Source organism: Symphodus melops, assembly GCF_947650265.1.
Source record: "Symphodus melops genome assembly, chromosome: 17".
Taxonomy (NCBI): Eukaryota; Metazoa; Chordata; class Actinopteri; order Labriformes; family Labridae; genus Symphodus; species Symphodus melops.
Window position 1 is genome coordinate 18,951,276 of NC_136707.1, and position 27,988 is coordinate 18,979,263.

Below are 27,988 nucleotides of genomic sequence, written 5' to 3' on the forward strand. Positions count from 1 at the left end.
TGCCATATTTTCCAAATCACACAAAAATGTATTCAAATGAAAAACAGGGGACACTGTTAGGATCTAGGAGAGTTATAAGTTCACTCTTGTGGGCTCCCCTCCATATCTTCAAACTGTGTCACAGGGAGCACATTTTCCTCTGAGGATAGTTTGTGTGTAGAGTTATGAGCATATACTGTACACATAATCTGTAATTTTCTCCAGCTTTCCCCTTTCTCTACTAAAACTCCATCGACCACCTTTATTTCTCAACTTTGAATCAAAACTTTGATTTCCTAGGCAATTGAGGTTTTATGATGTGCCTGTCCATTGCAGGTATCAGTCATGATAATGTCTTTCTCCAAAAAAACATTTCTGACACAAATGGAGAGACAAGTAAGAAATGTTGTACTACTTGAGTCCAGGACATGGACTCAAGTCTGACTCATTGTGATTCAACTTAGTCTTGGGCGCTGTTGACTTGGACTTGTGCATTTACTGCATGATTTTCTTGATATAAAACAAGGCCCCACCAATTCTGTAGAAAACAGGCTTGCATGTGTGTTCACCTGCACACCCATTCATGATTTTTGCTAAGCCACAGTTTGTGTCAGGGAAAAAATCAGATTGCCGTCATATACTGTACATGTTACCATAGACTGGGTAAAATGGAGGTATGTTTGAGTTTATTAGGATCTGTGTTTTAATAACTACAAATAATCTAAAACATAGGTACAGTATACACATGAAGACCGGCAGATAATAGAGAGTAAAGCTGAGCCCAGAAGCATTTAACGTTTAGATACATTACTGTGCAAAAGTGGAGAAAAGAAGCCCATCCAAAATAATTAAATTTTATCATTAACTTTTAGCTTTAACTGGTAATAACAATGCCTCAACTGTTGGTTCATGGTTATACATTCATTCATTTCTTACCTTAAAAATACTGAAGTTAAAATGTCCCTATCTTAAGAACAAAATCCTCAAAAAAGTAGAAGTAGCAGTAGTTAATTCAGGGTTTTGAATAGTTCTCGAATTTAAACATTGTATATGTAGTAGCAGTTTAGTTTGATTACCAAAGCTACATCAAATGCCTAATGGGCTTCATCATACATGTTTCTCAACTTGAGCTGCATGTTTTACTGGAGGTCAGACTCTCAAAGCATCAAACTGCCCTTTAAAAGCATCAACCTGCAGAGGTATCACCACTGACGGCTTGTGCACACACACACACACACACACACACACACACACACACACACACACACACACACATCTGTTGCTGGTTTTAGACTATTGCAGCTACTCTTTCACATGCAATCTCTCGCACTCTCCAAAGGATAAGTAATAATTGATGAGACAACTGTAAAATGGTGATCAGTTGCTGAGTGTTATAGAAACCTTATGACAGCATTGTAGACCAGGAGGGCTGTCCAGCTTGCAGATGTCTGGCTAAGTGACTGGCTGCAAAGTTCCATGGGCCAGATTTTCTCTCAGGGGAGATGAAGCTGAGACTGACAGCTTTAGGGCGAGTGGGGTGGAGGGAGAACAGGAAAGAGGTGGTGGTGAGCATCAGAGGCCAGGCAACTTTTATGAGTTGTATTTTGGAAGGACACTCTATCTCTTGTAATGGTGATGCTGGTTGAATGAAAAAAAAATGAAAAAAACAGGAATGGAATGGGGCCAGTGCACGACAGGGAGGTAAAATGAAGAGTGCAATGATGATGATGATGATGATGATGATTAGGCTTCCTGACTGCTTCAGGCAGCCTAGCTAATCAAACTTTGGATTTTATTGTCGGATCAGTTAAGTAAACTCAAATCTGGCTGCTTTCTGCTTTAACCTTGTGCACCTATTCATATTTTCATTTACCATTTCTTGGCTCAGAAAGCTGGCGTGGACATGGACTGAGTGATTAGTGTGTCTGAATTTCTTTTCATTTAAGATGTCTTTAAATCCGCACTCCAACTCTACAGATGAATGTAGAGTTGAATAATGTCATGGTACATTCAAAGTCCACAGATATCCTGATAGTAAATTTTAGTTTAAGAACCCAATCTTATCTGAACAAGAAACTTCTTGTGCTCAGATGTCTGCTTAAACATGGTCACAGTTCTTTAAAATACATTTGTCTGGCTCTGTTTGAGATTTTTTCTTTTTACAAGTTGCAGACCCATTTAATATCATCTTTTAACCTAAAATATGCCAGAGTTAAAGGAGAATGCAGATATCGGAATACTACAACAGCACAGGAATCTTGCCCTAAAATGGAAACTCTTTGGAGGATAAACTTCACATAAAGTAGACAATGTATATCTCGCAAAATGCATTAAATGCATTTTAATGACAAAAGAAAAACACTGAAAAAGAATGAGACTTTGGTCAGAAAAAAGAGTGCTTACTGGTATCCTGAAAGAGTCCCTGTGTGAGACACTTGTCAAATCTCTGTATAAATGTGTGCCCACCATTAAGCAATTTACAGTACAACAATGCCAACCCATTCTATGACTCCCAAGGTGATAATAACAGAGAAATAGACTGGCTGTCATGTGGGATGGCTGTACAGGGATGAGATCATTATTATGTAATTGGCTCTGATATTGCAGTCTCTCTCAATGTGTGAAAGTGGGCATCATCAGCACTGACTCGCTGTAGCTCCTCCAAACCTCAGTGTTTAGAGAACAGCCCTGAGATCCACCATATAGGCTTGGCTCGGACTGCACAAGTTTTGTGCCAATTTACACCCAATTGACATCGTCCAACAAAGCGGGAGGAATTGGTTTTGTAATTTGTAACTTAAGCAGTGCACAAACGTCACACTGCCTCATCTGAACCATTTCAGTAATACGAAAATCATTATATGGGGATCAAATCTGAATACATTTAGAGCCACAACAGCCAATGAGAAAGACGATGACGGCACAATTGGCAAAGTTAAGTATTCATGGGCAGGCCATGTTAGGAAAAAAAAGCGGTTGTCATTGCAAGTACACAAACTCTATCTCATGTCTTTATCAAAGATGATAATTTTGTTAATAAAGAAGCATGAAGCGTTAAATGTAACAGTCTTTGGGAAAGTTTTTAATAGGATCTACTGACTTGTGATTAAAAGGATTTCACAATCAAAATGTCACAAAACTTTAAATGTTGATAAGGATAGAAGAGCATCTAATGTTTGATCACAGATTTAAACCTAATGAAAATTCACAGAACCAGTTTCCAATGACACATATGCAGTATTTACGTTTCATAACAACAAGTTATAACCTTAGAGGTAAAAAAAAAAAAAAAAAAACATCTTAACTGAGGCTATCGATGGTGTATTTGGTCTGAGTCAAAATTGAATTAGCAATTGTCATTCGTGTCAAAAAGAAATTTATTCAGAATCCAAAAGAAGGTGGAGAGGTTGGGGAAGTGGAGTCAGTTTTCAAAAAAGCGATAAAAATCAACTGGCGCCTGCTGAGGAGGTGCCCACGTACGTCCTGTCACCGCCAAGGACAAAATCTCTCACGCCTTACACAAGGATTTCCACTTTAATGCTCTTGAGTGTATCTTTATGCAAGAGGTAATCTTTGTTCTATACCATACAAAGTTCAGGCTACTTAGCTTACACTCTTACTTTGCAGATCTGTTCTAATTAAAACTCTATGACAGTCACGTTGAACCAAATGTCACCTCAAGGCCATATGACATTCCTCATGAACACAGTTCTGATACTTTAATTGTCCTCCTCAAGCTCGAGTAATAGATATTTGCTGCTCTCAAGACCCTTCCTGCGTATTCTCTGTAATTTTTTCATGTTGTTGTTTTTTCATGCCATTAGCTTTCACCTTCAACTGTAGAGGTCTAGCCCCCAGTGGGACTGCACACTTCTTGTGTCGCACACTCTCCCTCTCTGGGCTTGTGATCTTTAGGCTGGTGATAAACATGCAGTGGTGTTCTTTTTCCTTCCTGTTCAACGCACAAGTTGAAGAGGTGACCCAAGAGACTGGAATAGAGCTTTCTGACAAACCTTTCCACCCCCGATTCACTCACTATCGTTGATTTACCCACTGGACTTCATCTGCTCCTTCTCTGGGTCTGCCATCTGCACATCCCTCTGTACAGACACCCATTGTTTAAGGGTTAGGCCTCAGTGAGCAACTTCAACCAACCCTAAAGTGCGCTGAAGCCAGTTTCAGCTCACAGGAGTGCGCTGAGGTGTAGGTGCTGGGTAACTCTAGATTTTTAATTACAGACTGAGAATGGCGGTGCGATAAGAGGGTCATGGCTTCCTGATAACCTGTTTGGTGAGTCAGTGGCTGTTTGTCACCTAGACGTAGGGTAAGCTGTGAGAACGGGACAAAACCTCATCTTTGTGTCAATACTTGGACGTATCTCTGATGTTTCTGTAGACTCAAAGAGAGAGCTGCCATTGGTTTTCCCCTCCGACAGTTAAACCACACACCTGAGTCATTATGCAAAGTCTACCCAAATGCAGGTACAAATCCAGACAATGTCAACACTGTTGAATTACAGGATCTCTTTGCTAAATGATAGAGACCTGGTTGATGCAAACATTTGGTCCAAGTAAAATGTTTAACAAATACAGAATATACCTAAATGACTAAAGGTGATGAAACTTTTAAAAAGTGCAAATTCCCCAAATGTTTTTCCAACTCAATATTCAGATAAGTGTGTGCTTATTGACACTTTTTGACACAATTTTTAGTCACCATATATCATCCAGGTTATTGGTCCACCAGCTAACCTACTATGAACTCACCAATCTACTGCTCAGATGCAGTGAGCTTCAGCAGTCAGGACAGCTCTGCAGCTTTGCTGCAAATCTAATAAACCAATGACAGTTTTCTTACTCCCACCAAGAATGGCAACCAAGCTGCTCAAATATTGGATCTCAGGAAATAGTGAAGGACAATTTCCTTCGAGTGTAACATTAGAATGCACAGGCCTGGCTCCCGGAGGTTTGGGGCCACCACCGCTGGGTCCCTCCAATTAAACGGAGCTTCCCTGCTGCGTCCGAGCCAGCCTGAACACAGGAGCACTCGAGGGGAGCTGGAGGAAGAAGTGGAGGAAGGAGAGATGAGAGACACACACATCCCTGAGCAGTGTGTTATGTTTGGCACATATTTGGCCCAGCGGCTCTCCCTGTCTACACTTCTGGGTCCTGATTAAGCTGCAAAGTAATCATTAAACAGTAAAAAAAAAAAGAGAAAAACATTTCAGAAAAGCAAGAGAAAAGACAAAGCATCTGCCACTTCAGCAAATCTTTAAGCTAAACTTTCAAATGATTTCAGAATTTTAAGGGATCTGTAAATTTTTCAAAATTAATTTGTTTCAAATTCGCTTCACTTTGCTTACTGACTGTTTAATGGTAGTAAAGCTGGCTAAAAAGTTGTTGCTGGAGAGTACTGTATATATAAGACCAACGGATCAGTTAGCTCGAGCTGTTTGTATTCTCTTCCACAAGTTTCCAAAATCTGCAAAAAAAATACTGATCTTGAAGACAACTTGATAAGTCTCAGCCATCTTCTCCTTTTTGGAAGTGAGTCCATCTAATCCACAATCATACATTTAACACTTGCGTATATAGTGTCACTAAATGCAGTTTGTTGACCTTCTCTTTTCCCTTTGCCTTGAAATAGGATTTATCAAGAATAGACTTGGCTTTCCCCATTGAAATAAGACACTGTTTTAAAGCCCTTAAAGTATGCCATTGTTCATTTCACCCCTGCCCTTTCTGGACGTATTAATCCCATTGCCACGGTCTAATGCTGAAATCCCCAGTGGAAACACCTAAGAGGACTGGATCTGCTCGACCACACATGATATTCCTATTTCCCCTGCAACAAGCGATATCAAAGCCATCACCATGGCAACCGCTCAGCAGCTAAGAGGAAGTACATCTGTATGTCATTTATTTGTGAGTTTTCAGCGAAGGTTTGTTGCCAGCTCTGCTGCAGGTGCTGTGCTCTGGAAGGTGATCAGATATCATCACTCTTTCATTAACTCAGCATTTCTAGTATCACAGTGACTGTGTAAGAAGAAAGGCCTCTTTCATGGGTCATCCCGACTAATGAGGCCTGCTGAAAGCAGCAGGTTAAGGTGGAAGGATAATGAAATGGGAGAAAAGGGGGGAGAAATGTGACAAAAAACATGACACCAGGGATTTGTGAAATTAGGCAATGTTCTTTTTAGAATAATAGAAATAGAAAACAGAAAAAATAGAATTGTTAACGTTGAAATATTTCCTGGATTATTGCAGCCACACTGAGTAAAAACTCCCTTGTTAGAAATTAAAAAGAATGTAAACAAGGACAGGCTAAAAATACAACAGGGGATGAATAAGGACACATATTCTTGCTTTATTTTTAGGTTATGACACAGTGGGCGACAACAATAGCCTCATTTTTACTTGATCATAGCAAAAAGTAGGAGGAGAGAGCGGACGAATATTCCATTACGTCCAGACCCGAGCACACACAGGTTTCTTTGTGAAAGGTGTCTCTGTGTGCAGGCAGAGGTGCCGCACTGACATCATCCAGAGCTGTGGATGGGACTTCATGTGTAGCAGTGCCAGGGAGCTGCTGGTACTGTCAGCCATGAGCCTGACTCAGCAGAGGCTTCAGACACAAGCGTGCTAGAATCCATGAATGAAGAGAGTCACACAGCTGACACCACTTTCCTCCAACGTTTTGAAAATGAGATTTTTGCCTTGAAATCAAACTCCAAACTCATCCTTATCAGTTTTAGTTAAGTTTTTTCATTTTACCTTTTTCATCTTTAAACTCTTACACGAAAGTATTTATTAATGAAGGACTATACAGTATTGTACACAAATATTGGAGAAGCTGGCGGTCAGTGGTCGGTCGTGGAGGTTCGAGCCCTAGCTCTTGCAACTACTTTTCCAATGTGTCCCGCTGCTTCATCAGTGCTGTATAAACGGGATCAGATAATAGCGATGGCCACTTTACAAGCAGCTTCTGCCATCAGAGTGTGAAAGGGCGTAAATGGGTAGGTGTGACCTGCAGCGTAAAAGCACTTTAAGTAGAACGATTGAGTCATCTTGTCCTTCTTATATGACATGATCTGTCAAAACATTCAAGTAATTTGTATTTTATTTACATCACAAACATCAGTGGCAGCTCAACATGAGTGTATACTTCAACACTGTTTTAACTCGTCACCTGTTCTCCATTTAGAGGACCCCTGTGAGGGCGCAAGCCCACTATTAGTGCCTGCAAAGACCCGGCTAATGTCATAACATTTTGTCAGCACTTTCAGAATGAGCCATTGTCATGCGCACATAATTACAGGTCAGGCTCTGTAATTGTGCATGCAGGAGAGTGACCTGCTGAGCCCACACTCTGCTTTTATAGCATTTCATTGTCACTTGAAACGACTGTGAGGTCACTTCACCTGAAGGCATGGAGGTGTAACCCTCGAGTCACTCAGCAGAGTTCAATATTGGATGTGCTTTTCAGGTGTGCAGTCAAAGAGGTTGGAAGGTGAATTATGCATGTATTTAGCTTCTCAAGGTTCTAACAAATGAAAATGTAGTTCCACAAAGCTAATGTTGCAGCTAAAGACTTTTTCAGTTTTGTGCAATGATTGTTTTGTTTGCATGTTTATGACATAAAGAGCCAGGATCAGACATATCATTTTTCTTGTGACGTCCATTTTCCTAACAACATTAGGCAAAGGTGAATGAAAAATATTACTAAATAATCAAATTCAGCTTCATTTGTATCATCCTTTCTAAAACCATTTTAAAAGGGGCTCAATAGTGGCACACATCCAATACATATAGTGATTATCAAGAACTATTGGTCCCACTGCTTGCCCAGGTCACTGTGTGTTTCCTTCCCCACAGATAGACTATCAATAAGCACCCAAGCTGTTTCACTTTACTAAACGCCAGGAGCAGATAAGGCTGAGATTGCAGGGTCACTATCTCTAGAGGAGGCCGGTGAAAGGGTAAGATATACAAGAAAGTGTGCGGCAGACTGCCGTTCACATTGGTGAAGGCCAGAAACCATTTGTATAAGTGAAGTTGGACTACATTTCTTCAGCTTCAGTTTGTGCATGCAGAGTACAAGTCTGAAATAATACAGCATCATTTTGGTTGCATGGTGTTCAGATGTAGAGATGCGAGTTTGATAAATGCTATGTGAAATTAATGTATTTTCTTTCTGCATGAAAGATAGGCCCACATTTACAAGTGTCTGCATGCTTTTACCTCTTAAGTCTTACTGGTGAAGAGACTGGAAGCTGCTGCGGGATATCAAGGAGGTGTGAGAGAGTCAGAGGAGGGAATAGAAGCCCGTCCTTCTGAGGGTGTCAAGGCCTTGATAAGTCCTGTTTAAACTTTACCCTTTGCGAAAAGCAATGTGTCAACAGTTGCCCGTGGCCAAAGCGCTCTGATCTGCTTGGGTAAATAACTGAAGCCCATCTATTTCCATGAGATCTCAGCTCACAGTTGCTATAGGATCAACCTGAAATTTTCAGGAATTAACAAACAGCTATTTGACAATAAGGAAGCAGCTGGGAAGAAAGTTCAGATGGTCCAACGACGGAATTTCCTCAGTTCTCGATGTTGCAGTCCTCTGCCATGTCTGGGGCAGTTGGCAGTAGTAGCGGAAAGTCTCAGACAGGTGTTATGTCGGTTGTGAGTGGTTGAAGCCACCTCTGCCTCCAATACCTCTGCTGCATTGTTTGACACTCAGAGGAATCTTTTAACTCTTTGAGGGTTTCAATATAGCAGAGGTTTAATTGTGTAGTACATATAGTGCTTTTATAATTGTAGACTCAAGTTAAATTACACATTCAGATGGTTCCTCTTATGATAAAATGAGCATTTTAATTTGTTTTGCACTTGGTTCAAATCTTAGACTTCAGAGGATTAAACAGCAAGAAAAACGATACACATGCTATATTCCTTTTTAGATCTGTGAAAACAAATCTCAAAGGCAACAATGCAAAGACTCAATAATGCGATAGGACATACACCCAAACAAATAAGACACATAAAGATTATTAAAAAAAAGAAACGGTGGCGGCCTGCTCAAACATTTGCAGTGGAATCTGAGCGAGCGAGAAGAGGTGGAAGACATGATTTGTCAGTTTACCCCCAGTGTTTGCCTCAACATTTTGACGCCATGGCTCGAAGTCAAGCTGAGAAGTTTCCCAAGACCTGCTTGGCCTGCAGGCGGGCGTTCTGTGTTAGCAGTAAGCCTATGGCCTTCCTCCTCTAAGGACTTGTGCACCCCCACCCCCACTCTGATCAGCAGTAAGACAGTCTGCAGGGCTCCTCAGTACTGTGGGGGCGCGAAGATGTCCGACCACAATCTCTGATGCCTCTGTGTTAGCCATCAGTGGGTTTCCTCCTCTGCATGTCGAGACCAGACGCCTTTACAAGCTCAGCAATCCCAAATGGCAGCAGACCTTCAACAAAACCAAGTCCAATAAAAAAAAAGTCCTCAGACTTTATTGAGGGATGTAGCTTGTTTGTGAAGGACTAAGGTTTAATGCAGGCCAATAGCAATGGTATTACTTCTCAGAAACATCTGAGAAGTTAACTTAAAAAAGAATATGATTACTGTACAGTGTTCTAAAACTAGCATCATTATAGTCATACCTAAAAATCAAACAAATACAACTTACCTCTACTCTTGCATCAATATGAAAAGTTTAAAAATGTCATCTTTTTCTAATTGTACTTAATATAGTTTGTCACATCCAAACGGAGCAGGTCGATCTGACTGACATGTTAAGCAGTATTAATGAAAATGTCAGACTGACAGGCCTGAACAAGAAACCTCGAGCCACTTCCATCTTTTCAGAGAAAGATGATATTCATAGCTGATGTTTATTTTTTGCAATGAAAGGCACGGCCACTGACAAAAACAATTACCAAACCATCACATTGGTATATAATGGAACTTTTGCAAACAAAATATATTATTTAAAAGCCAAAAAGCATGCATATTGATGTAATACGAGGATCTTGACTTTAGATCTGTGCAACCTCTTCTCATGAGGGTTATCTGAGTCGTCACGATGAAATCTATAACTGATAAAAGATGATGTTGCATTTCTTTTGCAACACGTTTCATTTTAATGACCTTATCAGGTTAATTTAACTGCATCATTAAGTCACGATAAAAATAGTTCTTTCTTTCACAAAAATATATGTGGACTCATACCTTGCAGCCGGATTGTGTATCTAAATTTAAACACAGATTATATTGGCTGAACTTTCTCAACAAAGTGTCCTTTGTCCACAGAAAACAAGTGTTGGAGCAAATCCAGAAAAGTAGATTTAAGTGTTGCGACACATTTGTTTGGTGGAAGTATTACTCAGACTTTTAACTTCAAAAATGATGAGCTGAAATCTCTCCAACTGATTAAATATCTCTAAATAAATTGATTCAATCCTTATATTATTATTACCATATTGTGATTTTCACTTTTTTTTTTTTAAATCATAAGTTAGCCTACTATTTGTAAGTGATTTACAATCCTTCTTACCCAGTGGCTGATCAGCAGTTTTTACGTTGTCAGCCAAAATCGTAAATGAAAATAATGACCTACCAACTAACAAACACCCTTAAAAGTACAGAGAAAAAGCAGGAGTTAGGTCATCTCTGGGTGATATCATATTTAATACAAATAATATATATATATATATATATATATATATATATATAATATTTAGTGTTTTTATTTATCCCTGTTTTCCTTATTAAAGTGAAGCAAGATCCATAAAGAATAAAAAGCAGTTGTGGAAACTAAATTCGAAATACGTTTTTTTTTTCCTTCTCTTACTTTGTTTTAATTTTTGCAGCCTCTGCACAGATACAAGGCTTCCTCACAAGTTTCTGGACTGTTGTCTCCCCCTATTGGTCCACATTGTCCCTGTACATAGAGGGCGCGCTGCTGCTGTTGCTCCTCCGTAGCAGCTCAACACAGACTCCGAGTGAACCGTCTCTGAATGCAACAGACATTTTAGATTAAAATTGCTCGAATTTAGTCTGGTCATTATCTATCGAAAAAAGTGATGTTAAATATATGTGTATAACCTTAAGTGTTTTTCGAACGATAACTGCTCTTTTTTATCATCTGAGATTGCATCCTATAAAGATCTCATACGTAAAAAGCTCCGACTTTTCCCCGCAGAAAACTTCTTCACAAAGTTAAATTCAGTTGGGAGACGAGGTGAAGAATTAAGATATGAGCATATTCACATAAAACACGGGAATCTATTCACCTGGGGAAGGTTGTGCAAATATGCAAAAGAGCCTGAAGTTCTGAAAAGGCACACAATAAGTAATGTATTAACAACATTTATAACCGAATAAAGCTTTTAGAACCGCAATCAAATATGTTGATACATTTCAAATTCTCATTATATTTAACGGAATATTTGTCAGAATATTTAAACAAAGTTCACAGGATGATAGGCTTTTTTAACGTCACTTCAGTTTCAGAATGGATCATGTTAATGTACTTCTGTTTTCAGCAGAAGCTAAAATGTTGAACTTTAAAGTATGAACTCAAAGCAATACTTTAAAACAAATGAAACCAAAATTACAGGGGAAAAACACCTTTTTCCTACGTGAACTGGGGTTGTTGACTACCAAGCTTCTTTGGACACGAGTCAGATTACGTCTCCGCCTCCAAAAAGTTTCCCCCAATCATGTCCTTGCCGTCAAACATAAATCCAGGCATCGCCTCCTGAGCCTCTAGACTCTCAAGCAATCCTCACAGAGTGTATCTCGCAGTGTCATTTCTCTCTAAAGTCACACTTTAAAAGTGGAGCATTAGAAAGTCAACATTTGCATTCGCCTTTTTTCTGCGTGAATTGCTAAAGTCGGAGGAGCGTCAAATCTTTCATTTTTGACATTTTTTTTTACTTTCAAGGATTCAAGTTTTTCGCGCTGTGCGCCCTCGCGGACTGTCACTGCAGTCTCTGGGCACAGCACTTGGATATAGAAAGAAGGATTTCCTCCTATTTTTACGGCGCTTAAGCTGTTCTTTAATTATTTCGCATGAATCTCCTCGACCCTTACCTGAAGATGACCGAAGAACAGGAGAATCGTCACTCTGACGCTCCCAGCCCAAGCATGTCTGAGGACTCCGCGGGCTCGCCGTGCCCGTCCGGGTCCGGTTCGGACACTGAGAACACCCGGCCGTCCGACAACCACCTCCTCTTGGGTGCAGAATACAAAAAGGAGGGCGAAGAAGAGAAGTTCCCCGTGTGTATAAGAGATGCTGTGTCCCAGGTGCTGAAGGGCTACGACTGGACGCTGGTGCCCATGCCGGTGCGCGTCAACGGCTCGAGCAAAAGTAAACCTCACGTCAAAAGACCCATGAACGCATTCATGGTCTGGGCTCAGGCTGCACGCAGGAAGCTGGCCGATCAATACCCACATCTACACAATGCAGAACTCAGCAAAACCCTGGGCAAACTCTGGAGGTAGGTTCGCTTTGCAGTTTTTATCTCAATTGCAGTACGTCTTTACGCGCCGTTGCGCAGCACTTTCTCGATGATATGCAGTAACGACCTGCTGTTCCAGATACAGATTTGGAGTCTGTTTAAAATGTATTCTTAATTGTTATTTTCGTATTTACTTTTGTTTTCACCTGCCTGAACAGATGCATTTCTAGAGAGTTCAGAAACAATTAAATACGCAAACTTTTTTTTTCAGCTACTGCTTTAAGAATAATGCTTCATATTAATTAACGTAATGATTCAGCATAGTGCACATCTGTTGCACACACTATTTGAAGTATCTTGTCCTTGTTGTTCACTGGATGCATTTTAATGTGAATGTGCATTTCTCTGTGCTGTTTTCAGATTGCTCAACGAGGTAGAGAAGCGTCCATTCGTAGAAGAGGCCGAGCGTCTGAGGGTGCAGCATAAGAAGGACCACCCCGACTACAAATATCAGCCAAGGCGGAGGAAATCTGTCAAGAACGGTCCAAACGATCCTGAAGACGGAGAGCAGACTCACATCTCTCCAAATGCGATCTTCAAGGCGCTGCAGCAGGCCGATTCTCCTGCGTCAAGTATGGGCGAGGTGCATTCTCCAGGCGAGCACTCAGGTAAGAACAGAAAAAAATAAAATTGAATTGATAACGTAGAGGGAGAAAAAAAGACATTCTCTAGATTTGTTTTGTTAATAGTGCCTCAATACTTGACACTGAGAGAGGAGGTGATATTTTTAGAAGCCTTGGGGGCCTTGAACAGACACCTGTTAATGATTAATAAATAATCATTAGTGGTTTTTACATTTACTATCATTGTGGAAACAAACTCCTTTTTTTTCCTGAAAGCATTCAGTTGTTTTGTGTATTTACCTTAATGAGGAGGCTTTCATGGATAAGGTTCTTTTTGCTTGCACGAATGAGTTAATCAGATTTGAGGCCTAACTCTGCTTTTCCTCTATCCAGGTCAATCCCAGGGCCCTCCAACACCCCCAACAACCCCCAAGACAGACCTCCCCTCCAGCAAAGCTGACCTGAAGCGTGAGGGCCGTCCCATGCAGGAGGGCACCAGCCGCCAGCTCAACATTGACTTTGGAGCCGTGGACATTGGCGAACTGAGCAGCGAGGTCATCTCCAACATGGGGAGTTTTGACGTTGATGAGTTCGATCAGTACCTGCCGCCTCACAGCCATGCTGGGGTGGCAGGAGCGGTTCAAGCCGGCTACACTGGCAGCTACGGCATCAGCAGCTCCTCAGTAGGCCAGGCGGCCAATGTGGGAGCCCACGCCTGGATGTCCAAGCAGCAGCAGCAGCACTCTCTGACCACCTTGGGCGGGGTAGAGCAAAGCCAGCAACAGAGAACCACCCAGATCAAGACGGAGCAGCTGAGCCCGAGCCACTACAGTGAGCAGCAGGGCTCCCCACAGCACGCCAACTACGGGTCCTTCAACTTGCAGCACTACAGCACCTCCTCTTACCCCTCCATCACAAGAGCACAGTATGACTATTCAGACCACCAAGGTGGTTCTAACTCCTACTACAGCCATGCAGCAGGCCAAGGCTCTGGTCTGTACTCCACCTTCAGCTACATGAGCCCCAGCCAGAGGCCCATGTACACCCCAATCGCTGACACCACAGGGGTGCCCTCTGTGCCCCAGAACCACAGTCCACAGCACTGGGAGCAGCAGCCCATTTACACACAGCTCTCAAGGCCCTGAGGAGGCCTCCATCAGCACTGACTGAACTCCACCCATCCCAAGCATAGACTTCTTTCTGTCACCTTTGTGCCACACAGCCGTCATTGCCAACAGAAAAACATGACAAGAACTTTTTTATAGTACTGAAAATATATCTTTGGATTGGCTCACGACAGTGCCTTTTGTATTTGTTGGAATTGTGATTATATTTTTTTAGATATAATGTTTTAAAAAAGTGAAATCCTCTGTGAGGACGTACTGGTTATAAATATTTTAGTATGTACTGTGTATGTGTTCTGCTCTTGTCATCATCATCATCTTAATCAGTGTCATCAGCATCTTCATCATCATTTTTAGATTAACACGTTTTAAGGAGCAGGAAAGCCGGGTACACACACCGTCAGTGGCCTTACGTCTCACTGATGTATTTCTTGTACAGAAGTAAGATATGTCTGTTTACTGACACTGCCGTCTTAGGATAGCCCACATTCTGCTTTGAGTTTTTGTACTGTACATATCTTACTGTAATTTCAATGAGATGCAAGAATTGAGCACTGCAGGTTGGAAATAGATTTGAATTTTTGGCCATGATATGACCATGTCATCAGTGAATTTGTCAAATATTCTACTTCTTCTTCATTGCTTTAGCTCAAATGATTATTGGAAGTGCAGGTGGCATGTAATTCTACTATAGGGGCCTTACTGTGTTGGTAGATGTAACTGAGCGATGCTTGCTTTTACTGCCTTGATACCGTTGGTGCCTCTGGAGCCACAGTGAGGAGGCTTCGTCCTCTGGCATTGCAGTGTCTAAACCATAGTTCTGGCTTCCTGCATGAGGAGAAGCAGGAAGTGACCTTGACCTCTCTCTCCTCAGCAGCCAGCAGGTCTGAGGCTGGCAGGCTTCTATATCATTCCTTACAACCCCATCTTTTCTTTTCCTAACCTTTTTTTTTTCTTAATTTATTCCTTAGCATTAATTTTATTTGAGAATAACTATTTGCAATTATCATTTTAATTCAGCAGCAGCTAACTGAGACGTTTTCAGTGAATAGTTTGCAGCTATATGTGGTACAAATTTGTTTATTTATCATTTGTAAATGTTTCCGTATAAAAGCTTCCTTTATTCATGATCTAGTTATGTACAGATTACTTATAATTACACAATGCGTCTTTCTCTTCAAAAAAGAAAAACTGGATGTTTTTTTCTTTTTCTTTTTTCGTTCTAACAAATTGATATGGAAGCTGTGCCTGTGTTTTTTTTTGTAAAGAATGTGCTGGAATCAACAGGATACTTTTTGTTATTAAAAGCGGTGTTCCTCGTTTTATATTCTGTATCATTAGTTCTCAGTTCGTCATCTCCTTAATGCAGTTTCCGTAGGTAAACATGGCATTGTCCTAAAAGCATATCTTTTGTATTATATTGTTTGCAATAAAAACAAAACAATGACAAATACTGAATCTTCTTGTGCCATATATTACATTTCATAAAGTATTATCTGTGTTTTTTCCAGCTGTGGATGCTTTCCATTAAGTGAAGCAGTTTATGACAGACAAAGATCAGTGAGGTTTTATTTTGACAAGGCGTGGGAAGGTTATAACTTCTTCTGATCGGTAAAACCGCGACAGTTTAGCTTTAGTGTTTTGCCAAATATTCGGAATAAAATGTTTTAACATTTAACTTTTAATTACTCTTTAATTGAGCAGCTATGCACAGACACAGGTGGTTAACATTTGTTTTAAGATCAGTAGTATAAGTTAAAAACAGAAGAACACAGAAAGTGGTTTTGGAGTTTTGGTGATGGACAGTGGTTTTGCTTCCGGCTTCTCAGACCATGAGGTCACAGGTCCATTATTTCCTCGGCTTACTGAGAAGACGTATGTCCTCCACACCCCTTCTCTTTGCCTTGTATACAGCACAGCTTAAAGAAACAAACTACATGTTGAATATTGTTTATTCATTACAGGCCAAGTAATACAGGGACAGGATTGACCTTAATAAATCAGTGACAGTGTAAACACAATCAGGTACTATAGCTTTGTGTTGAAATTTGAGGCACATTTGCACATGACGTCTCTTTCCTCACATCGACTCGACTGAGCTGTTCGCAGCCCCCCAATGCTGCACCTCAACACACTGTGATGACTGGATAATCCCCCCCCCCTTTCACTTTGGCTCTATAACTGCACTCGACACATTATACAATATATAAGTATGGAAAATTTTACCTGTAAATCAGAAGTGAAAAATATACACACATTAAATTTAACAATATTAGATATTATAGTTCTAATCACAAGCTTTTTTATAAAATCATTGCAAGATTATAGTGAATAAATGTCTCTATGTATTGCTCCCTCTCCAAATTTAAAGGCAGAGCCCCCTTAAAAAAATCTGACTTCATTTCCCTTCCAAAACATGTGCACATTAAAAAAAAAAAATAGAAAAGAAAAGAAAGACAGAAGATGATTAAAAGACTGGCCACACTGGTTCCTTGCCTTAAAACATTATCTTATGTGTAATTAGCATCTACAATGAGTGCAGTTTTATTAACAAACAAAGCATATACACACAGTTTAGGTTAAGGTTAATACATGATTCAAACTTAATAAATAATGCTTTTCGACACTGCCTTTAGGAACAACTACATTCAAATCTTAAGACTTCAGTTTGTGGTTTACTAGCATGCTTTGTTGAAAGTGGAACTAAATCTGAGAATGTGGGCACAGCTGAAAGAGAAGTTACGCTATTTCAACACATTATACCTCATGGAATTCACTCACAGTCACAAACTTATGACATGGGTGCATTACAATAGTTGTTCAAAATTGGGATTCACACTTTGATTTGACTGTTTTGGCAGAATCGTTGATCCAGTGCAGTTAAGTCAATGAAATTGTCTTTCTGTTCAGCAGCATTTTACGGTCTAAGTTTCTTTACTGTGCTTCTGCTTTTCTTGTCAGACCTATTTGTTATCTCTGCCCAAGAATATTTTTCTGCTGGTGCTTATTTTAATGCTACTCTGGTAACTAGCTGATAATGAAACCAAGACTGTGTTATATAAACTGCCAAAGAAATGGAAAAAATGAACATGTCAATATGCAATGATTGAAGGCTTGTTCTGCTGATGACAAGATAATGATTGTCCTGTTGTCTTGTTAGATTTATAGGCTGCTACCTTCCCCTCTGACGTTGAGGACTAGGCTGAGTGTGAGAATCCCTGAAGCTGCCCCCCACAGAGAACCCCAGGGCCACATCCATCAATGGGATCTCCAGCGGCTTAGACCTGGAGGGAGGCAGCCGGGCCTCAGAGCCTAACAGGGTAAAGAGAGGCCAGTTAGAGAGGACTGAGCATGGGGAGTGCAGACGATATCTGGGGAGATCACAATGAAAGGTCCGAGGAGAAAAAAGAAAATAATGGCATGCCTTGAATATTAATGTGCCATTTTGGGAAATTTCTGCCATAAGACACATTCTCCAAACCCCAGAAAAATAATGACTGCTATGTCGGGGGAAAGGAGAACAATATGAAGGAATACACTCGAAAATCTTAACAACTTTATCTGTCTAAATGTTATTGAAAAATGTCATGTATGCCAGATATACTAATATTAAGAAACAGAAGATTGATGAAAATAAACATCAATCTATATGCAGATGATATAATTTACATAACAAAACCAGACAACTTAATTCCATATTTTTTCTATAAAAGTGATATGAAAATATATATTAAGATAGATGTTAACAAATCAAATGATTGACTCTTACATAGGACACTAACAGAAATATATATATATATATATATATATATATATATATATATATATATATATATATATATATATATATATATATTGGTTTAAAAAAAAAAAAAAAAAAGGGGGTCTCCCCAATTTAAATTGAAATGATAAAAAACTGTGTCCCGGTCTTTGGGATGAAGGACTCCCTTTGGGTTTAGGTGGAAGCCAGTCTGCTTTAGAAATGTATCTGAGTTCGCTCATTGACAAAATGCTTTGATAAGATATGCTTTAATATCTTAAACACTCTTTTGATTCGGACAGACTGTGCTTAGGCATGTGATATGGCCACTGATATTTCCATCCATTCCCCTATTCATCCCATCCTGTTATGAGAAAGTATCTTCCAGTAATCAGTATAAGCAAGTGGGATAAATCTGGGTATTGTTACATTTATTGATATAAGTTCAAGATTTCAGTTCAAGAAATTAAAATAGAAAATTTGGGTTGCTGTGTTGGAAGCAATCTTTGCTTGTTACATGCAATTCAGGCTTTATCATTTTCATGTAATGTCATTAAAGATGAGAGAATTATCTGGACTTGATAGGTGAATGTGGCTTGTATCATGTGTAATGAGAAATTTATGACCAGGAAGTGCACTAGATACGATGAGTGTCTGCAGTTTAACAGAGCGCATTCAACACTTACGTTGACATAATAGTCGTTATATGAAGCTGTAAGAAGTCTTGCCTACTCAAAAAAAATTGGCATAGATTTCGCAGGGTATACACACGCAGTCTGAGCTGACTCTACAGCTCTTCTGGTTGGCTCCTGATAGAAGATATTGCCTGAAAGGTTACATCGGGCCAACATCTCCGTTCAATAAATACAGAAAAAATTCCACTTTGGTAAACACAGATCTGTGTTCTTCCACTTTCAGAGAATGAACAGATCATTTCTGTGGAATTATTTCATACTCAACTTGTTGGCAGCGTGTGTGTGAGCATCTGAGGAGTTTACATTTGCAAGTCCAGCTCCTCAAAAAGCAATCATGAGTTCAGATAAAGTGAAATCAGGTGCTCAAATTATCAGTTTAAGGAAAGTATTATTCCTTCAAAATTACAGCTCATCAGCGATTAAAAAAGTACTTAATGACTACTTTTACTTGAAAATGCCTTTTAAATCAATTTGCATGATGTTATTATCCAAGTCTCCTGTGGAGCCAAACCAAGCCTCGAGCAACCCTGTAGTCTAAGGGCAAGATTTAGTTCCTCTTTTTGCTCCTAATTTTAAACAATGATAACTTGTGAATAAAACAAAGGTTACATATCAGGATCATTTTCTTGTCTTTGAAATAAAATAGCTGGAACAAAACGTGCTAATAAGCCCTTAGCAGTAAGCATGTGTTGATGGCAATTTTCAGCATATTTCATCAGAATAGTTTGTCATGTGGTGGCCACAGAGGAGCACCCTTTTTTAGGAAATGACTTAAGGAATAAGGCTTTCTCTGTGTCAGACCACAGTGACTCAGTGGAGGGGTGACACAAACAGTCTTGCCCAGTAGCAGCCCGAACAGTGTTGCTACTGAGCTGATGGATGTTATGTGTTCTCTCCATAAACATTACAAGGAAAAGAGCAACATCTGATATTAAGGAGTGAGGGAAAAACGTGCTATCAGGCATAAATCTGTGTTTCAAAAAAGTCCTCACCAGGCAAATTCAAAGCATCTATTCTAAATCACGTGCCCCAGCCTCCTGACCACAGCTCAGAGAAGTCTTGGCAGCAGCAGAGCGACACGGCCAGCGAGTGGATTGGTGCATCGATGGTACAGCTCCCCTCCAAACAGCAGGAGTGCGCTGATGAATGTTTCCGAGAACGATCGGAAACAAGACCAAATTTTTCTTTCTTTCTTTTTTTTTTCCAGACGGGCCTTTACATGGGCAATTTTCCCAGGACGACCCCATTATTATTCCACAGAGACGTCTGCCCTCTCGAACCCTATGGGTGGTCTCTGTAAAGGCGAAAGGAAGAGGAAAAGAAAGGCAAAAGGAAAGAAAAAAATGTGGTGATACACACAGAGGGACTGGACAATAATAAGAACACGACAACGTGTTCAAAAGAATAAAAGATGAAGATCAAAAAGCAATCCAACACATGTCAACTGTCCGCTCTGATTAAATGTTTGGCGCGTGTATATATATGCCTGACAGTATATCGGGGGAGAATATCCACTACAATGACCTTATCAATGCAAAACTTTGTATCCGGATAAAGGGCTGCAATTATTGAAATTACTTAAGTCCTGTATATTGTTTAGTTTGGTATTTATTTTGTATTTTTCTTCTTTTTAAGTTTACCATCAGAAGTGACCCTCACAGCTATAAAATGTTCGATTCCAGAAAAATGTTTCTTAAAACAATAAACAAATATCTGGTGAAGGAAACCTCTAAATCATTAAAAAAAAGACAAGCTTCTCCATGGGAGATATGAAGGCACATGTCTTTGTCTTGTAAAGTATTGATTATTTTCAACTGAAAACAGTCAAATCAATCCAAGGGAATGGTCCTTATTGAAGTTTACGATCCCCTCTCCTCACAGTATGATTCTGCTCCCTAATCGAGCAGACTTAGGAAGTGAGACTTTGCCCCACAGCCATCCATCTTGCACCGCCCGGCCCACATGAGGACATTGGCCTGTGCCAAGAGGCCGAGCCGGGCCAGCCTGCTGGAACCCTTGGTGAGCTCCCTGCCTTTGTCTGAGGATGTGGAAGAAACCTGGCACCGGCCCGAGGTCAGCGTCACAAAATTATATTACCATAATCCCATTAAGTGTGTCTGAGGCCTCATGGGCTTCAGCTCAGTCTGGAAGGAAGGTAGATGAGGGCTGCCAGTGGGTGGGTTGGAAGCTGAAGAGAACAGGCAGTGAATGATATAAGATGATAGCTTACCTGCAATTTAAAAAAACATATGTGTTAGTTGTATTTTATTATAGAAAAAAAAAAAATATATATATATATATGTTTTTCTATTTCCTCGAGGGGAAATTAGGTGTTTACACTCTGGTGAACATGCAACACACACATAGGCTGAAACATACTCATGCACAAACGTGATTCTATGGACATGCACTGACAGAGAGACCACATTTAGTAAATTCAACAGAATCTGACCGCACACCCCAAAAAAGGCTATACATGTGCCAAAGAGCAAAATAACCCTAAATAATCAAAGCCAGGCGCATGAATGAGATGAAGCATGAAGTGGGTTTGTCTCTAAGCTTTATACAACCAAGATTTCTCATCCTTATCTCTATTATCCCTCTTCTGTAAGAAAAGGCTTCTCCCCAATAAAAAAAAAAAAGATTTTCCATCCATCTTTCCATTTGTTTCCAATTTAGCATCCGAGGGGAAACTTTTGGCTAAGCAGCTCACCACGGATACGGCAGTTTGTCTTTTCTAATACCTCATGTCTGTACCTGGTAAATCTCCACAGAATGTATCACTTTACAGCACACATATACATTAAATGCAGGTTATTTGAAGGGATGCAAATGAGCATATCAGCAAAACTTATATCCTTCTCACAGGGCGTGCAAGCTGAATATAAAGCAAGCTCTTGCAGTTAATCCTTAAAGCCTAACTGTGGCTTTGGTTTATAGAGAGAGATTCTGATTTATAATTTAGTAACGCTAATACATTTCTGTGTCGTCTCATTGCTTTAAATTGTGACCACAACCTATTAAATAAACAAAAAACAGCCAGAAATGGTTTTGTTTTTTTATTATAATCATTTATAGGTTGGTTTACCATCTGTCTTGCAAACAGAATGACACCTCAGTTGTGTGTGCTTGCCCTGTAAGATCATGACTAACTTCTCTGTTTGTCCTACACTGGATCAGAGCATGAAAAACAATATTAGCGGACTAGATTTCGTTAAAATAGCGAGCTAAACTACTATAGTGTAAGATTAGAGAGAATGGGAGGAGTTGCAGATGTTATGGGAGTCTATGTGAGGGCATCTTTCCAGGAAGAACAGAGGTATTAGCTGCTAGTATTTGCGATGACGACAGTAAACCAACCATTTCTTTACTTACAGGGCCAAGCTTCTCAAACATGCCTCCCTTATATTTGTCCATTCCTTTTGCAGGACAACCAGTAAAACTTAATCCCTTGTTCAAATAAGTTAATACCTAAACTAACATGTAAAAGTAAAGTTCAGGGCCGAATGCAGATTCCTGAGAGACAGACGGAGCCTAACCTGGCAGTTAACCAATTAATTACACACAGAGTGACTCTGTTTGTCATGGAGACATGCAGCAACACACACACACACACACACACACACACACACACACGTACACACACACACACACGCACACACCTACACACACACACGTACACACACACACACCCACACAAACACACACACACACGCACACATCTTTTTTCTGGCTTTCAAAGTTTGTTTTAGTACAATCCTACACTTTGCATGACTTTTTATATTAATGTTGTTTATGTGTGTCTTCCCTGATTCTCACACTCTTTTCTTTCCAAACCCCAACATGTGTTCTCAAATGGTTCGTCTCTGCAGTCTTTTCCTTTGGGAGGGCAGCTCAGTGAATTATGGGCAGAATGCCTCACGGTCAATGGGGTCTTCACCAGCCTCATTTCCTCCACGCAGAGCTCTGTCAGAGAACGCTAAGCAGAGACCCCCAGGCCTGATGTTGACAGCACAGACGGAAGCAGACAGTATTAAGTTCCCTTAGAATTAAAGCAAATAAACTCTATTTCAGTAAAGAGGCTAATAAGACATAAATTGTTGCTTATAGTTTGCTGGTTTGGACTAATCTTATCATCAAAAAATTAGTTGACAATTAGCTGCAGGTTAAACCTGCAACAACTTTGGAAATATCTTAAGTATGAAAATGACCCTAACTACATGTAATGCGGACATAAGAGAAATGCATCATGTGCTCATGCTCTCATCCTGCAGCTTGCACCGGGTTGTGTGCAACCTCTTTAGGGCATTAATTGGTAGCAGTTTTGAGGGGGTTGGGCAGGGCTTGGGTTTGTTCTGCTGTGTGCCCCTTTTATTTTCTCCACAGGCAGTTTAGTGCTTTCCAACTACCTCTGAAGCATCAGCAGTTTTGGCCTTATTGTGTGCAGAGGGCATTTCATTGTAACAAGGTGCATTGGTACTCTCTGTAGGAAGCTTTTATGCAACTTACATTTTAGACAAAGTTGTATTTAGATTTGTGCATTACCCTTAGGCATGCTAACAATATTAACATTTACATACATTAAGAGTTACAACCAATAGAGCTGCTGCATTTCAAGCAAAATTGTTTTTCAGCTTTCTTTTCTGCTGAACCCTCAAAAAAGGGAATTAGCATTGTGCCCCATTCCTTTGCAGCAGCAACTGGGGTGAACAGGTGTATGTGGGGACTTCATGGCAAGGTCTGATGAGGTCTGCCACATGTTTAATACATAAAAAACAGCAATCCAAAGAGGGACAGAAAAAGAGAGGCCTACTTCTGTCTCTGTTAGAATATGAGAGTAAAGAAGAACCAGTTGGCTTATCTGCAGAAATAGACAGTGGAAAAATTGGAGAAAATGTGCCAGTTAGGTGTCTATTTGAGGTTGTCTAGATGAAGGACACATTTGAATCACTCTCTTTAAAGCAGGATCACACAGTGAGATTTCAATAAATGGGATTTCAAAGGGCACTGTGCGCTGCCAGACAGTACATCCAGACCTCTCTCTCTCTCTCTCTTTTCCTTACTCACTCTCTCAGCCTTTGTTTTTCAGTCACTTTCAGTAACTTGCTGAGAAATTCCAAGGACATTCAGGGGCAGTCATTCCGTACTGAAACTAATATATTAAAGCTTTTCTTCTTGTAGCACAAAATGTACTTCTATTGTATCTTTAATTTTGCAGTCAAAGCACACAAAAACTCTCTCTATTTGTAATAGTTCGTCATTATTTATTTTGACCCCAAACTGATGATACGGAGAGGCCTTGGAGTCATTGGTAGCCATGGTAATAAAGCATGCTGGTAAATTGGCATTGGCCAATAGCAGGCAAGATGAGGCTCCTATCCCTGGGAAAAATCATGCCTTCTCCTGATTTATGATAGCTGTGAAAACTTCAAAATTCTCTCCCAGACGTGTCAACAAACATCACAGCGCAGGTCCAGCTATGCATGTGCTCATGTGCTAAGATCCATCGAGCCTGTTGACACCTTGTTAAGGTTTTCCTCTTCTTCCTCCTGAACTGTCTACTCTTGCACATCCATGCTTTTGTGGCACACTGGGCTTCAGGCACTGACCCCAAAACTCTGAGGATCAATGAAAAATCCCTGCTAAAGAATACAACACATTGGCAACATTTGGCATCCAGATCATTCTGTCCCTAAAATTATCAATAAAAATATAAACATAAGTATATCATTGTTTTTTTTCTGATAATACACAGTTCTGATCCAAAATCCTCCAAATTACAGGTTTTATGTTTTACCTAAACCATTACAAGGACCTGTGTCCCTGTGTCTAATCTGCCAAAGAACTCCACAATGGCCATGAGAACAGCCTCTCCTGTAAGATCCAGGAATGCACTGTTGCATATCAATGACCCAAATCAACAGAGAAAGACAGAGAGAGAGACAACAAAAAGAAAGGATGAAAGGGCCCCTTCCTAACACTGGCCAAACATACACACACACACACACACACACACACACACACTACAAACCCAGAGCAGGCAAGTCCGTGAAATATGACAGCCCCACGGTGAAGAAGGTGGGGGTGAGGGAAGCCATATTGTAACAATCTTATTCTGTGGTCATTAATCGTATCCTGCTGTTCCAGCCTCCCCGACCGTGTGCGCTGAGCGTATGTCAAACACATTTCCCCTCTCTCGGTGGGCGCACTCCCAGCCAGCTCCAACACTGCACAAAGATACAAACCCTGAGAGCTCCTGAAGCTAGACAGGCCAGATAATCTCCCCCCTTGGACTCCAGCGCCAAGTCCAGAGTTTGCCATAGAGACACACAGAAACACAGGCCCACAGGGAATGGCCTATTGCCGGGCTGCTACTGATGCTGTCACATTATATTCATGACAAATAAAGCCATGAATAGCTTTTATGGTGAATTAATAAAAACTATTTCATAAAACCTCTAACAAGAAACTACGGAAATGCTACAGATAATGTCGATTGGTTTAAAGCTGATCATTTTACAGATGGACTTCTGTATCTGGACCCTGATTAAGGGCGCACTCACACTAGGCCCGGTTGTCCCATTTCATACTGACGCAAGATTGTTCCCCTCCCTTCCCCACTCCCTTGCAGGCCTGCACTCCCATTGCTCTAGCCCCAAACAGGCCTGAGCACGGTTACCTCTTGCACATACTTCATCATCACCATACGTGTAGTAGTGCAGGAGCACACCGAAACAGTGCTGCGGGGCTTTTTTCTCCAGCTGAGGAAATACAATGTTTGCAGTTTGCATAATCTGGTCGAAATTCATACATACTTTTTAAGTGCTTCACGATCTGATCATCAATTTTAGTATGACGGTATGTTATGCAAGAGTGACGCTCAAACAAACATAGTGGTCAGTTATATTTTTGACATGTAGTGACGTTAACTCATGCACTGAGAAACCTGACTGAAAGAATTCCACCTTAAAATTGACAGTACAGTATGTGATGTAAAAACAACAGACTGTATGATAGCTGCTGAATTTTCGCTGGTCTAACAATGAAGAATAATACACTGAATCATGTGATTTTGAGTCACATGATTCAGGAAGTAACACTTCGGCACCAATTATAGGTACAGTGCAGTCCCATCCTTGTGCTGCTGTCCCGGCCGAAGCCCACCTCTTCCAAGCAATGCCAGGCCCAAGGGAGTGCACGGTACAGACCACTCACACTAGTCAAATTGTTTAAAGATACCATTGTTGCATTCATCTCAGTTTGTGAGGTTTTTTGTGGCCTTTTTATTTTTTGTATTGGTATGCAGGTATCTCCTTTGCCTTTTTTTCAAATTTTCCAACGGTACCAATGCAACCAAAAGTTACTTTTTTAATACCCTAAAGGTACAGTTTTCTAGTGCTGTGACATAAGAGATCAAATGTTTACACTAAAAGATCAATAAAAGAGAAACTTAATTTGACAATCCAGTACAAAAGTAATCATCTGAAATGCACTTGTATTATATAACTCATTAAAGTTTCAGTATTCTGAAGCATTCAAAAATCTGGTCATTGATAGACAAAAAAAATGTCTGGGCAGTGATGCGTATTTGGCAACAGTAGAGTGGTTTTCACTCTGTTCCTTTTCATCCTTCTCTCCCTCCATACTGACTGTCTTGCTCCCTCTTTCCCCCTCCTGCTGGGAGCTGCCTCATTAGGGATGTGATAACGTAACCCCTCTGTTTCATCAGGCGCTGCCATTTGTCATTATGAATGACAAGTGCCGAGTTGGGCCAACTGAGTGGCGGAAAGAAATGCCTCCCATTGGCCCACTATCTAGTTTTATCGATGGATATATATACCTCTTGCAGACAATGTACTGGGTATAATGCTTAAATAAAAACCAGCTAGGAAAACACTGAGTGCAATGCTATCAAATATGATTGTATAGAAAGGATTGTGATCATGAATAACTCTAAACTCTCCAAGTTTTAGGTGAGTATGACCCAAACACTTCAACTGACTATTGTTAGAAACCTGAGATGTCTCCTGACAAGTGGTTTCTCTTGAGTACTAGAAAATCAGCCTGAAACCCATCCATCACAGGCACAGGAGCTTGTTGAAGGACCCCCTTTTCACTGACAGTTGGGACTGAGTTCCTGACAAGATAATAGATTTTGAGGCTGTCAAAATGGCTTGATTGCACAGATGGATTGATCATAATTCAAATACTTTCCAAGCTGTGCAGTTACCAAATGTGATCTGTTGGACTACTTTTGAAGACGGCTTTTTATTTCTTTGTTTTTGTTGGAAGTGGATCTTTTTGTAGGGACCTTTAATCTTACCAGATTAGCTGATCCTTTGTTGAATCCATGGTTAACACCAATACTAAAATAAAGCGGTTTTATCAGAAGCTACCCAAATGACCTAAACAGGAATCTCTTTGCCAGGACATTATTCTGGGTTCAACAAAGAAAGAACAAACTCTAGATTAATTGCAATAATGGACAAAATGTTCTAAATGTGAGAGCAACAAATAAATACAGAGTGAACACTTCGAGCCTAAAGGAACACTTGAAATAATCAAGATAGTTGGCATTTGGTCAAGGGAAGAGTGTTGGAAGCTGGGGATGTCTTGACAGAACCCTTGACCTGTGGGTCTTAGCTGTGCTAGTGCCCGTCAGTTGGGGTGATTGATTGGGTCCCTGTCGGCAGTCTCAGCTGGACATCCTAGAAAGATCTTCCCATCCATCAGATCATCCAAACCCAGGGAGAGCCTCTTCCAGATGGGATGCATTGTTCCTGGGCCACCCTAGCAGAAGTTCAGAAGACTCTGTAACACAAAAATGTTCCTGACAGCAACCAATCTACCCACAGCCTTAGCATCTGTCTGCACACTTCCAGAGTTGTAGCACACACTCAGACTAATCAATATGGTACATCAAATTGGACTTGCAGAAATGATAGCTGTCATTACAATCACTGTCAAGAGCTCAGGGATCGTCCATAAAATGCAGATAAGAGGTACAAGCGACGGTGCGCTGGCAGCGATCACTGAGTCTAGTGCCTAGTGAGGCGTAACATGGAGACTTAATTGTGGTGCAAGGCCTAATTGCACGGTCAGGACAGGGGGTAATGAGTTAATCCCAAGGCAGTCATCCATGATGAGAAGAAGCAAGTCCTCAGCACAGTAATTACACTTCTGCTCATTAACCTCTATGCCTCAGGACACTGGAGAGCGGGTTTTGGTTTATACATTTTGTATGGTATTTTAATTTTGTTGTTATGTGGGTTCAATGTAGGTTTTCAATATCTTAGAATTTATGTTTAAAGTGCTAAAATGGCAAAGTAGCATCTACCAGCAAACTGTGATTTGTAACACCTTAAGT

At 40.5% G+C, this 27,988-nt stretch overlaps 1 protein-coding gene across 2 annotated transcripts in view; it reads left to right on the forward strand.

Moving 5' to 3' along the window:
- Positions 1-15,619, forward strand: part of LOC306838881 (transcription factor Sox-9-like) — a 131,366-nt gene extending 115,747 nt beyond the window's left edge. The window contains exons 2-4 of one of the 2 annotated variants that reach the window (XM_079367285.1): positions 12,058-12,458; positions 12,840-13,087; positions 13,436-15,619. In XM_079367285.1, the coding sequence (XP_079223411.1) occupies positions 12,058-12,458; positions 12,840-13,087; positions 13,436-14,187 (1,401 nt within the window). In that variant the 3' untranslated portion in view covers positions 14,188-15,619. Of the gene's footprint in view, positions 1-11,662; positions 12,459-12,839; positions 13,088-13,435 lie in introns of those variants that run through there. The other variant, XM_079367284.1, reaches the window with a different exon arrangement.
- Positions 15,620-27,988: the final 12,369 nt, after the last annotated feature.